The 13,656-nt window shown below is 39.7% G+C and overlaps 1 protein-coding gene across 3 annotated transcripts; it reads left to right on the top strand.

The window, feature by feature from the left end:
• Window positions 1-741: 741 nt before the first annotated feature.
• On the top strand, window positions 742-13,462 carry LOC307021073 (uncharacterized protein). Of its 3 annotated transcripts, XM_079652843.1 has the most exons (17): window positions 760-7,217; window positions 7,347-7,479; window positions 7,581-7,655; window positions 7,824-8,219; window positions 8,407-8,511; window positions 8,620-8,852; window positions 8,932-9,110; window positions 9,700-9,793; window positions 9,875-10,110; window positions 10,328-10,442; window positions 10,844-10,961; window positions 11,042-11,133; window positions 11,581-11,698; window positions 11,796-11,897; window positions 11,996-12,169; window positions 12,635-12,811; window positions 13,039-13,462. In XM_079652843.1, exons 1-17 carry the CDS (start codon window positions 7,149-7,151, stop codon window positions 13,359-13,361), a joined length of 2,739 nt encoding a protein of 912 aa, XP_079508969.1. In that variant the 5' UTR covers window positions 760-7,148; the 3' UTR covers window positions 13,362-13,462. The 3 variants fall into 3 exon arrangements, with proteins under 3 accessions (XP_079508970.1, XP_079508968.1, XP_079508969.1); XM_079652844.1 differs by having other exon boundaries at window positions 742-7,217; window positions 8,407-8,852; window positions 13,013-13,151; XM_079652842.1 differs by having other exon boundaries at window positions 758-7,217; window positions 8,407-8,852.
• The last annotated feature ends 194 nt before the right edge of the window (window positions 13,463-13,656 follow it).

Here is a 13,656-nt window from a genome sequence, read left to right as displayed (position 1 = left end):
AATCTCAAGGACCGCCTTCTTTCATCTACGCAACATTGCCAAAATTAGGTATATCTTGGCTCAAAACAATGCAGAGAAACTAATCCATTCATTTGTTACTTCTATGCTGGATTATTGTAACTCCTTAGTATCAGGGTGTACCAAGAAGTCAGTTAAGTCGCTTCAGCTGATTCAAAATGCTGCAGCTCGTGTACTAACCAGAGTTAGGAAAAGGGACCACATTACTCCTGTTCTGGCTGCCTTACACTGGCTCCCTATAGAACACAGGATAGCATTTAAAATTCTTCTTCTCGCCTACAAAGCCCTTAATGGGCAGGCGCCATCTTACCTTAAATAACTCATTATACCCTACTGTCCTACTAGGGCATTGCGTTCCAAGAATGCAGGGTTGTTGGTTGTTCCTAGAGTCTCTAAAAGTACAATGGGAGCCAGAGCCTTTTCTTATCAAGCTCCACATTTGTGGAATCAGCTTCAAGTTTGTGTTCAGGCGGCAGACACCCTATCCGTTTTTAAAAGTATGCTTAAGACCTTCCTTTTTGATAAAGCTTATATATTTTTCTTATTTTATTTTTATATATATATATATATTTTTTTGCAGTTATAAAATAAACAGACATTGCTCCAGATAACAAACCGTAAATCAAAACATGTAACAACAAACAACTAAACAAAACGTAAGGGGGGAGGGGGGGGGGGGGGGGGGGGGGGGGGGTGGATGCAAGGATGACTTCCTAAGACAGCTGATTGTGACATACACAGGACATTACATACAGAATACATTATACGTTACACAGGAGATGCCATATTGACAGGGTTAGACAGGAGAGATGCGGACAGTGAACCGCAATCCTCCTGTCTCCCCTCAAAATCCCCCAGCAGAGAAGCTGCACGCTCCATGTTCAGTAGGTCCAGATACTCCCTCAGCCATGAGTCCCTAGTAAAGCAGGCTGGTTTGCGTTCCTTCCAGTTGAATAGGATGAGTCTTTTTGTGGCTAAACAGCCCAATGTCCAGAGCCGATCGGTAGTCCTTGCAAGATTGCCATATGGCTTGAGACCCAGTAGACATGCAATGGGACATGTAGGGAAATTAATTTTTAAAGATTCAGACAATAAGGATATTACTTCTGACCAAAGTTTTTTTTACCGCTGGGCATTCCCAGAGTAGGTGCAACAGTCTCTGTGTTTATTGTCCATCTTGGATTTTGTAACGGGGGTGATGTAAACTCTATTGAGAATTTTGAACTGTATGATCCTGCATCTTACACATTTAGAAGAGAACATAGCTGACTGCCAAATGGAGTTCCATTGCAAAGCAGACAGAGAGATATTCAAGGCATGCTCCCAGGACAGTTGGACAGGAGAATAGGTATTCGGGGCAGCCCTAGATAATAATTTATAAATGTTAGAGACCACACCTGATGATATGATTGCTTTCTTGAGGCGCTGGTCCTCTTCCATACATGAAGCAGGCATGGCTCCCTCCTTACATTTTGTACGAATAATAGATGCTAGTTGTGCATATGATAGAAAAGATGAGCCTGAGAGACCATACTGATTTTTGAGTTGTTGAAATGGAAGGGTTTGGTCTCTATAAATCTGTCCAATTGTAGTAATACCAGCCTTCTGCCAGATATTATTACTTAAAGTGCCTCCTCCTGCAGAAATACAGGGGTTACTCCAAATGGGGCAAGATGGTAAAGAGAGCTCCTCTATGTTTAGTCTCCTGTGCAGTTGCTTTACAATAGAGCATGAAAAGCGGATGATGGTATTATCCATTGAGGGTGGTGGTTTCTGGCAGTACCACATTGATGCCAGAGATATGTTTTGGTTTACAGACATGATGGATTGCTCCAGCCATTGCCAACTGCCTACCGAAGAGGCACTTTTGTACGCCCACGATAATGGATACTTTGCATTGAAGGACAGATAATACTGGAATACATCTGGGACTCCCAAACCTCCCATGGATCTTGGAATGATCAACTTATTATAAGCGATTCTGGGTTTCTTATTATTCCAAAGGAACTGAGTGAATAGGGATTTGATATCTTTAAACCATTTTAGTGGGAATTCAAGAGGGATAGAGGAGATAATATGAGAAAGCCTTGGGAGAACATTCATTTTCAAGGTTTCTGCTCTGCCCCATAGAGAAAGTGGTATGGCCATCCACCTGTTGATGTCCTCCTTAATGGACTGGAAAATAGCAGGGCCGTTAAGGCTAAAGATTTTAGAGATAGGAGAGACGATGTTAATTCCCAAATACCTCATTCCTTTTGTTTTCCAAATAAAGGGGGTGCTTATTAGGTTGTGTTTATATGTATATGAATTAAGTGGGATTGCTTCACTCTTGTTCCAATTTATCTTATATCCAGAGAAGCTGCCAAATAAATGTATCATATCAAGAACTGCGGGTATAGAGAGTGCTGGCTTGCTCAAAGTAAGAAGTATATCGTCAGCGTACATATTTAAGTTGAAATCGTGTCCATGAATGTTCACACCATATATGTCACCATTAGCGCGAATTGCACAGGTTAATGGTTCTAGAGCCATAATAAAAAGTAGGGGACTAACAGGACACCCTTGCCTCACACCACGGTGTAAGGGGAAAGGTTTTGAGATTAACCCATTAGTTCTAACAGAAGAGAAGGGAGCGCTATACAAAGCCTTAACCCAGCTAATCAACTTGGGCCCAAAGCCAAATTTTTGGAGCAGCCTGTCCTCCTACAAAAAACGACCAAATAGGTCGATTGTTTAAGCAGTGTTGATCACGATATTACGACCCATAGCCACGTAGCTTTCCCATTATTCATTTCTAGCAGCAGTTTATTACAACCTTTTGTCACGTTTTGTCACGATCGTAATCCCGTGAACTTTAACCTTGCGCATCAATAAAAGTGCGACGAGCCAAGAAGATGAAGATGAAGAAGAAGATGAAGAAGAAGAAGAATTGTTAAAGAGCGTCAGAACTTTACAAGTGGTAAATCTGATTTCTGTATTTCATTTGATTTGTTTACGCTTTTAATTAATCCTGTCGTTTTTCTACTAATCATGTTTAACCACGATATTTCAGTTTTACGTTTTAGGGCTGGCCCGTGGCATAGGCAGTATAGGCGAATGCATGTTGTTAGCAATAGCATGGCTGTAAAGGTTAGCGCTTAGCGCTTAGCTTATATGCGCTAACGGATATGTATTGCAATATAAGAAGGTTCGTCTACAACAAGTTGGAGGGAGAGTTTTCTCCTTCGCACAAAAGGAGCTAACATCTTGCCTAAAAACAAAACCCTTGGTAGCACGTGACATAACACATAACAATGGCAAAAGTATGTAGGCCTATATTCAGCTAACCAGACCAGGACATGATATGAACGTAAACAATGCGAAAGGAAATGGCACTTTAATAATAATAATAATAATAGTTGACATTTACATGGCGCTTTTTATAATGCACACACTTTTTCTTTCTTCGAAATGTCACCTAACATGTTGCATTAATGATAGTTAGGGTAAGTTCAACACTTGAATATTATCAGGTCATAGTTGTTTTACTACTTTAAACTAGGGCTGGGCGATAATTCGATCTCGGTTCGGGATCGCGATAAAATTTTGATCGATTGCGATATTATGCTTGGGACATATTATTCGATATGACATCTTAATAAAAAGTAGGCCGCCTAGGCGCAACAACACCAGTATCAGTTTGGCTGCTGTATGCCGGTAGGACACGCCCACGAGCGAGCAGCGTGGCTACAGAGTGAGACTGAAGACAGAGGGAGAAAGGGATGAACAAAGAAGTTGTCAAAAATGAGCTAAACTAAAGAGGACCGTGAAAGTGAAATTATTGGCGAACGCGAAAGCGACACCGTAGGCCTACTAGAAGACATAGTTGACAAAAAATGTCACACCACGTCAGCTGTGTGGACATGGTTCGGTTACGGCAAAAGCGACCAGGAGCAGACGAAGCCGGTCTGCAAAATATGCCGGTGGGTAGTACCAGCCAGGACGGGGAATACGACTAACCTTTTCAATCACCTGAAAAGGCACCACCCCACTAACTACACAGAGAGTGTGACACTGCGGGCTCAAGCTAGCACACCACACACGAAGCTAAGCCACACACACACGTCGCCCGGTAACATCAATAAACAACAATCCATCCAGTCGTGCTTTGCAGCCATTGCCCCGTATGAAAAACAGTCAAAGCGGAGCAAAACTATAACGAGCGCTATCACTTATTGCCTCGCTAAAGATATGATGCCCCTGTACACAGTGGAAAAAGAAGGCTTCAGGAAACTGATCAAAGTGTTAGACCCCAGGTACGAGCTCCCTGGTAGAAAATACTTTTCTCGGACGGCGATGCCACAGCTTTATAATGAATGCCGTCGTAAGGTGGAAATTCATCTGAATGATGTTAAATACTTTGCCACCACCACCGATCTATGGTCTAGCCGTACATCGGAGCCATATATGAGTCTCACGATTCATTTCATTGACGAGGAGTGGGCTCTACACAGCAAATGCTTACAGACAGCATACTTCCCAGAGGACCATACTGGGGAAATCATCAGCCAGGGGCTGGAGGATGCACTCAAATCCTGGGGCCTTAGGGAAGACCGACAGGTGTGCATCACAACAGACAACGGTGCAAACGTTGTCAAGGCTGTTTCCCTCAAAGGCTGGTCCCGGCTGCAGTGCTTTGGTCATCGACTGCACCTTGCCATTGGTAAGTTCATGATGATAGGCTAATAATAAAAAAAGTTCATGATGATGTCAAAGGCTACATTTTCAGCTCTAATAATAGCTCAGTGTAATGATTCGTATTCTTATACACTGTTGCCCATAAAGCTGGAATAAAATGTATATTTTTACCTCTTCTCATGAAATGATAGTAACAATGTGATTTATTCTTCATAAAGTATATTCTCAAAATTGGTAACTGGGACTCAGTAGCCTATGTAATTATTGCACCTGGTAATTACTGATGTGTATAAATTGGAATAGAAATAGGAATGTATCTGAAAACAAAATTATTTCACTTTACATGCCTCAATAAACCAATGTACAGGCTATCACTTTATAACTATTGATACTGATACTAGGTGATAATTCGATCATTACTAACATTTTGCATCTAAGATGTATTTGAATGAAGAGTTTATATTCTATCACTGTACTCAACTTAAATTGAGGAAAAATATGTTTATGTGTGTAGTCTAATTGATTTTCATATCAAGGATGTCATGACAATATTATGATTTATTATTATAAGACAGAAACTAATTTTTAAATAATACTTAATACTAATAATACTACATTTTTGTCATCTACAGAGCGAAGTGTGAGAGACAAGAGAATAGAGAGAGTCATGGGTGTGAGCAAAAAAGTGGTTAGTACTTTCTCATACTCATGGAAGAAGAAAAAATAACTAACAGCTGCACAAAAGGAGCTCGACCTACCTGAGCACCGGTTGATGACAGAATCACCTACCAGGTGGGGTTCTCGCCATGCAATGATAGCACGAGTACTGGAGCAGGAGAAGGCCATTTCAAAGGTTTTATCTGCTGATAGAAAAACAAGGCACCTGGCTCTCTCATGGCAAGACATTGAGGTCTTGGAGTCTGTACACAAGGCCCTTAATCCACTTGTTGAGTTCACTGATGCCCTCTCTGGTGAAGCACATGTCAGTGTCTCTTGTGTGAAACCTGTCCTACAGCTCTTCAATACAGAGGTCTTGAAGCCAGGAGAGGATGACACAGAGCTAACGAAGGCCATCAAAACTACTATCACCACATATTTGAATGAAAAGTATGATGATGATGCCACTGATGACCTCCTTAACATGGCATCTCTTGTTGATCCTCGGTTCAAGACCCACTACATCCAAGGTGACAAGGTAGAGGCTGTGAAATCCAGAGCTGTGGCACAGATCCTGGGTGACTGTCAGAGCACACCACAGTCTACTCTCACACCTACAGCTACTGCTACTGCTACAGCTTCAGCTCCACCAGCCAAAATGCAGAGGAAGACACTGGGCAGCTTTTTCAAGAAGTCCTACTCTGTTTCTACCTCTAGTCTAACAGATGAGCAGGATGTTGAGGCTGAACTGAACAGTTACCTGCTAGCTCCAGAAGTAGACGGTGAGACCAACCCCCTGGCATGGTGGAAAATCCACTGCACATCATACCCCAGAGTGAGCTTCCTGGCAAAGCGGTATCTATGTATTCCTGCCACCAGCTCACCCTCAGAGCGTGCTTTTAGTACAAGTGGCAATATTGTGTCCTGCCATAGGGCAGCTTTAAAGCCAGATGTGGTGAACAGACTTGTCTTTCTTGCAAAAAACCTGTAATGGGGTAAATGATGTTCACTACTGCACAAGATGTAGAATAACTGTGACTGGTTTACTATGTTTACACATTACACATGTTTTTTATGTTTAGCACTTTAATGTGTCAGAGGGTCTGACCCACTTGGTTTTGTACTGCCTTGGTTTTGTACAAATATTTGAGATTATTATTATTTAATAATTGTTTTGTTTTTTTTATTCTGTATGAGCGAAAGCATTTTGTTCTCACTATTGGAAGGCATTAAACTTTATTATAAAGTTTCAGTGAATCTCTTGTTTCTTCAAGCTTCAGGATGTCCCTCACACTGGCAGCATCTGCAAAAACTACATATCGTGATAAGAATCGAGATCGATCAATATGGAAAAACATATCGTGATAACATTTTTTTCCATATCGCCCAGCCCTACTTTAAACATTCGCTAATTCAACTTAAGTTTTGTGAAAGCATCACATCTAGTTAAAAAGAGAAATATATTTCCCTGTAATTACTGATTTACCTGGGACTTGATTGATTTTGGTGCCTGTAGTTTTATTTTGGCGAATGCTTATTTATGAAGCAACAATTAAATTACATGGTAGCACAGCTAATCTGAGTTCATCTGTTTGGTTTTTTTCAGGTCATCTATCAATTCAATTATATGAAGTAGCCTATTATCATAAAAAAATCAACGGTTCTTTTCAGAGCCATATTCCTCTTCCTACTCTCTTTCACCCCTCTCGTTTTCTTGTCTTTTGTTTTGTTTTTCTCCCTCCCTGTATGTCAGTTCATCCTTTGTTTGTTGTTGCCCTTTTTATCCTCTCTTAAAAATGGCATCCAAGCAACTGAATGAATGGCTAGAGATAGGGAATGCCCTCGCAGATGAGTTGGCAAATAAGGCAAGTACAACATTATCCAAAAATGTATTATAACATTTACTCAAATGATAACATACACACACATTACAAAGATGTGTGTGCAACAATTAAGGGAAATATATAATCTCTTTTATATATTTATATATTAAGATACCAAAGAAACCAAAGAAACCGAAGATACAGAAGATACCAAAGAAAATAACGCAAGGATCAAATGTTTCCTGGAGGAAGAGGGACCTGGATGGGAACATTATAGCCCAACATTGGAATAAGAATCGATCTGGTCTGTAAAATATAATCTAGTTCTAGTGTTTCATTAAGTTTTAATGTCGTTGGTCGGTCCTCAATAATGTTTCCCATATCATCGTACTTTGTTTTATGCAGTTAAACCTTCCAGCTCTCAGAAGTCCCCAGAGGTCGAGGAGACACATGAGATTCCTCTACAGGTCCCAAGTCTTGGTATGCACAATGAATTCTTAAATTATCCTTCAACTTGAAATGTAGGTAATTGTTTGTAGTATGTAATAGCTTTGTTCATGATACATTGTAAAGTGAAAAGCCATGTATGGAATATCTTTTTTTAATTAAACTAAATTCCATGATTTGTTTTATATTTTGTTATTTTAGATCAACATCTTCAGACACTGAGAAACCTGTTGGGTTCTCTCACTGTCCCTGCATCATCAGAAGAAACACCCACTGCATCAACATGGACCCAAAGACAGTTGAAACGTGAACAAAAATTCAGAGCTGCAATGCCAGAGCTCCTTCATTTGAAATTGGCTGCAGAGATTGTCACTACACGTTCCTGTCTCCAATGCAAAACTGCTGATGCTGTGGTCCGGTGCTTGGACTGTGTTCCACCAGGAACTCCCTTTCTTTGTCCGGCATGTGACCCTATTATCCATGGTAAACATGTCTTCCATGACAGGGAAGCCATGTTTGATGGGTTTTACAGACCTATTCCTCCCACATCCTTAGTGGTTGTGGATGAAAGTGGCCAATATGGACTCTGTGAACAAGGTGGGTTCAAATAAGGTATTACATATTCCCTTACCATGGTTTCCTAATGTGCACTACATATACAGCGGCATCATTTTCACCATGTCGGAAGTTTGCTTTAACAGTTAAAATGTCTCAATTTGTATTGACTACATTTCCTAACATGTCCTAACATGCATATGAATCTCTGAAATTGTCTTTGCTGCAGTGTGTCTGCTTCCAATTCCTCCGCCATCCCAAATCTGCTTCTGTGGTCCAAGCCAAGATTTCACCATCATCCCAGGAAAGCAGACCGTGTTGGTGACTATCAATGGTTTGTTGCCACCAGAAGACGATCAAGCAGAAATACAGGATTACTATTATACTTTTGTCCTACATTGCATAGATAGCTGTCAAATTGCACATTTATATTTTTTCTCAGGTCCATACAACGTTCGTCTGCCTTCTGTGTGCTGTCCAATTTGTTCCGCCAAATGGTCCCCGAGCATAGGTGACTTGCTGGGATACAAATACTGGCCAGCAACCGACAGCTGCAAAATTATTTTTAAGTTTGATGTGTTCACATCATTCGAGCAAATGAAATTGGCCAGCCCAGCATTATCCCAGCAAGTATTTATAAAAATGCTTGAACATCGATCGTTTTCCACAGGAAGGGTAAGAATAAAATGTGGTTTTCAAGATTTTTGAATACCAAACTTTTAATTAACCAAATGAATACCATTCTTGTTTCCAGACAGGCAGAATCTGTAGCGATACCTTCCACAGAGTCTTTCGGGAGTTTGCCTTCTGTAATTACAGACAAGAAGATCTATGCCTGGTGGAGCCCTTTAAATGCCCAGCATGCACACCTGACATGCTGGCTATTGCTGTAGATGGCAATAGAAAGCATTATCGCTTCAAGAAGTCCAGAGGGTCAGTGAAATCATATTCTCATTTTAGTTGTTGTTTTATTGACTAAGCTGAATGTCTTTGCTGAAATGTCTAACTTTCCCCAACTCTGCAATTTCTTTTTCCAAAGTTTGTAGACCATCAGAAAACAATAGTTGGTTTGAAATTACACATAATTATATAAATCCAATTCATAAACATTATTCTATATGACGCCTGTAAAGTTAACTCAACTTTAAAATGTTAAATGGTTGACGTTAGTTGGATATGTTGGAGCTAAGAACCAGTTTTGGATATAATCGCTTCATGAAAAATGTATTAAATTGCCCAGGAACCTTTTTCTATGCCTTCCTCTGCCCTATTCCATGCCCATCAATATAAAGGATGTACTTTTATTTTTACCTTTTTACAAGAAGTCAGTAAACTTTTCACTAATGTTAAATAATGGTGGCAAAATACTTTACACAGAATTACAGATCAAATTCACAAAGACCTTTTCCACATTTATGAAAATGTTATGGCAAAAGCAAATTGGCCACATTAAATAGAGGACACAATCAAACTTATGTATGTATGATAATGTTGCTTACAATGTCTTTCTCGAATTTCGCAGGACAGATGAACCGTCTCTATTTGATGGACTGTTCATTGCCCAGGACAGTAAAGTGTCTGCCTTTGTCGACAAAATCAGGAGCCAGATGACGATTGTAAGAATCTATTCAATCCCTTAACCCTTTATTTATTTTTCTTAGCACAGGGTTAAATGTAACAGATTGTGTCTATTTCAGAAAAGTGGTCGTGATGTTTGTGAACCGGCAACATTCACAGCTTGCAGAGAAACCTCACACAAGTCCAGGGCCAAGGTGGATGAGGAAGGACTGCAAATAGCTGTGTGCAGACATGGCATCTTACTACAAGGCCTAAATCACTACCGTGGTGAAATATATGCCTACCCAATGTTCCTGCAGAAGGAGCTGGCTGAAGTTGGGAATGCAACATTCTTTTGTATGGATGTTGCCTGCAGGTAGTTATAACTATTGTAAAATTGGAAGTGTTTGTGGGAAACGTGTTATCTATTTAATTCTTGCACATCCAGTAGATGTAAAGCAAAAAAAGCATTCATTTGGATAAATGCTGATGTTGGTTACAAGGATTGTACTGGTAATTTTAAGGACCTGGTTTATCTTTTTACTATTATGCCATCATGCAACTGGAAAAGCTAATTGATTTTGTCATTACAGGTACTGGCCTTATTTGGAGAAGATGGCAGCAAAGTTGCCTGAGCTCCAACCACTTACAGAGATGAAACCTTTTCTCTCTGTAATGCACGCCAAGGCCCACACAGGCAAATGCGAGGTACAGTATGCAAGTTAAACATTTGTGTCACTAGATTCAAATGTTTTACAAATTGTAGTGCACATAAGAATATCATGTAGTATATTCTATTCAAGCCTGTGGAATAATTGTAATAGTTACAAATGTTGACAAAATTGTTACAAAACAGACTGTCACAAGGATAGGCTTCCAAAACCCATTATGTTTATTTTAGTAAATATATCCGCACTGTAGAAATAATGAATGAATAGAGCTTCAAATAACTGCAGTTGTGACATTGTAGTTCAAAGCATAATTAAATCTCAGAACATTTTAACTTTCTGAAATTGCTCCTGACACTGATGATAACTAAAGATGTACAGTACAAGAAATTATAATATTGAACTAAATAGCTAGATCTCATTGTTTATGATTCTGAGCAGGTGAAGTGGGGTGGCAGAAGCCAGGAAGGTGCTGGAAATACTGTCGGCGAGGAAGTGGAACAGGTTAACAGCTTCCTCTCAAGGGCAGCTCTGACAACAAAATACATGACCAAATCAGGTTGGTAGAGGAAAACAAATAGTTTTAAGTAGTGCCACATTGTAAAGCTCATATGAATTTTCATGTTTTTGTGTTTACAGCTAGAGCAGATATGATAACCGTGCTGGCTATGCAATGGAACCACAGGAAGGTGGAGAATCTCCACAAGACACTCTCAAAGAGATTTGTCAAAGTAAGACGTCCATGCTGCATTTCAAAATGTATATTAAGACTATCCGAGTTTGTTGTTGTAGTAATTTAACACCATCCTTAGCTACATGTTGTTGAATTGAATGTATTCTGCAATCATTTCATTATGATGGCGCTGCCATGGCACACTGTTCTGCCAAGAGAGTCTCTGTTCTGTTTGTTTTTAATAAAGCACTATAGGTTGATTCATCTGAATTTCTGGATAATAATAATAATAATAATAATAATAATAATAATAATAATGTTAATCCTGCTTGATCTTGAAAAAAAAGGGACACTAAGGTGATACTTGCCAACCTTGAAGAGAAGGTGTTTAGCATTTCATGTTGTTGTCTGGTCAGTTAATGTGCATAAAGGAATTCAGTAAAAAACAACCTTCTCAACCAACTGGAACGCATATTCACTTTTTCCTTTTAAACATTCTAACCAGACTACACAGAGAGCACAAACTGAAGTGGACAATCTTGAGAGTCTCAAGCAAGAGCTGAACATCTCCCTGGAGGACACGGAGCAGTGGGTGTTGGAGGTCAAGCAATGGGCAGCCACTGGTATGTTATATGATCACTGTGGTATAGATTTGGTTCCATATTTCCAAACATTTGGCTTCATGTTTTATGATTACACCTTGTTGTTTCTGTTTTCAAGAGAAACATGGAGCCCAGAGTAGCCAAGAGGAGCTCCAGAGAGAAATAGATGAAATTATTTATTCCCTCCGAAGAAAGAAACACGACCTCTATCGACAAAATGGTATTTATTATTACGTTATCTAGAAACAATATTTGTTTCTTGTTGTTGTTGTTTGTATTATTAATATTAGTTTATTTGTATTTTGTTTTACTTTACAGACAGCAACCAAACAAGGCAACGCAAACGGAGAAGACTGACAGAGCTCAAGAAGAAACTCAGAGAGAGGATACTGCAGTACAACACCATTGATGCCTGTTCAGAGAAAATTGACACAGAAGCAGCATGCGGTCTGTCTGAGGATGTCATTCTGCCCTGGGAGGCGCAAGGAGATGGTAAGAAACAACTTGTTTTTGTTTGCCCTAGATATTCCATAAATTCAGTTGAAGTACTAGAATACAATCACCAATGTAACACAGAGCTATCAACATAGGTGTCACAAATCATCATGATCACAACAAATCATTTTAAAATAATTATATTGAAAGGTCTGTATGATGTTGCCCTATCAAGTCTTAATAGTCTAGTCTCACTGGGACAGGCATATCTATGGAAACAGTAAAACCCTTCCTGACCACCCTGAACTGCATACTAATGTTGAATCTCAAGACATACTGAATGTAATTCTGCCAACATAGACAGAATTGAAAAAATTCAGCAAGCGGCGAGGTTGAATTTTTTTTTACCAGATTTTAAGGTTTTGGTCAATTTAATTTAAAAAGATTGAATACAAACTGATATTATTTGTTTTATTAGCCTTACCATTGTGGTTGTTATATTTTGTGTTTTTTCCATTATAGTGGTGAACCTGCGCACAAAGAGGCGACTTTTTGACCAGGTTATGCTGGTCAGGCGTATGGAAGAGGAGAAAGTCATCATTGTGAAGGAGATGACCCAGCATTGTCAAAATCTGAGGCAGGCACTGGACAAACTGGACCACCTCCTTCATCAGACAAAAGACGACATCAGGAACCAAAGTATGTTCCACAAATACCGATTTATAACATTTGCCACTGCCCCCCTCCCAGTGTCAAATGTCTATCACTGAATAGCATCTGTAATGATTGCATTTTTTCTGAATCACAAATCTTTTTAGCTAATATACAGCCTCGGAGTTAAACATTCAAATTGCTTATATGGAACCAACATCAATGCTAACTAAAAGTTGCCTTACATAGACTGTCATTTTGTCTTTTTATTTTAGTTTCTCCAAGCGATATAACAGAAGAGGGATACAGGGGACTGCACTGCTGTATTTTACACCATCAATATCTTCTGGAGCAGAAACTGAGCAGAGTCACCAGCACCTACAGCTGTATTGGCTCGGACTCGTCTTTTCTCATGATGGAGGAAGACATTGAAGACGGTAATGAGGACGACGAACAGGACGGTGATGAGGACGGTGATGAGGACAACGAACAAGACGGTGATGAGGACGGTGATGAGGACAACGAACAAGACGGTGATGAGGACGGTGATGAGGACAACGAACAAGACGGTGATGAGGACGGTGATGAGGAAAACTAACAGGACGGTGATAAGGACAACAAACAGGACAACGAACAGGACTTAACAAGTCTATTGTGTTGTATGCATGTCAACGTATTAAAACGAGTATTACGATTGAATGGCTTGTTTATTACCTTTTTTTTTATATGATCCTGCTTTGCATTTACTATGTCTGGTATTCAAATAAATGCCATTAGCAGTTATCAGTCACCTTCAGATCCGAGTTACCTCGAGGGCCAGAGGTTCCCCACCCCTGGTATAAGGTTTTGGTGATCACCCTTATTATCATCATGTCATTTAATCATGATCTGTT

Source organism: Notothenia rossii (genome assembly GCF_949606895.1).
Source record: "Notothenia rossii genome assembly, chromosome: 10".
Lineage (NCBI taxonomy): Eukaryota > Metazoa > Chordata > Actinopteri > Perciformes > Nototheniidae > Notothenia > Notothenia rossii.
Note: the sequence above shows the minus strand (reverse complement) of the source record. Positions and strands in the feature narration are given on the sequence as shown.

Excerpts from the sequence above, each read along its gene's own strand:
- LOC307021073 (XM_079652842.1), top strand. The coding sequence starts at position 7,149 with ATGGCATCCAAGCAACTGAATGAATGGCTAGAGATAGGGAATGCCCTC. Across the intron at positions 7,656-7,823 it reads TCTACAGGTCCCAAGTCTTG|ATCAACATCTTCAGACACTG; the intron begins GTATGCACAATG and ends TTGTTATTTTAG. Across the intron at positions 11,699-11,795 it reads CAAGCAATGGGCAGCCACTG|AGAAACATGGAGCCCAGAGT; the intron begins GTATGTTATATG and ends TCTGTTTTCAAG.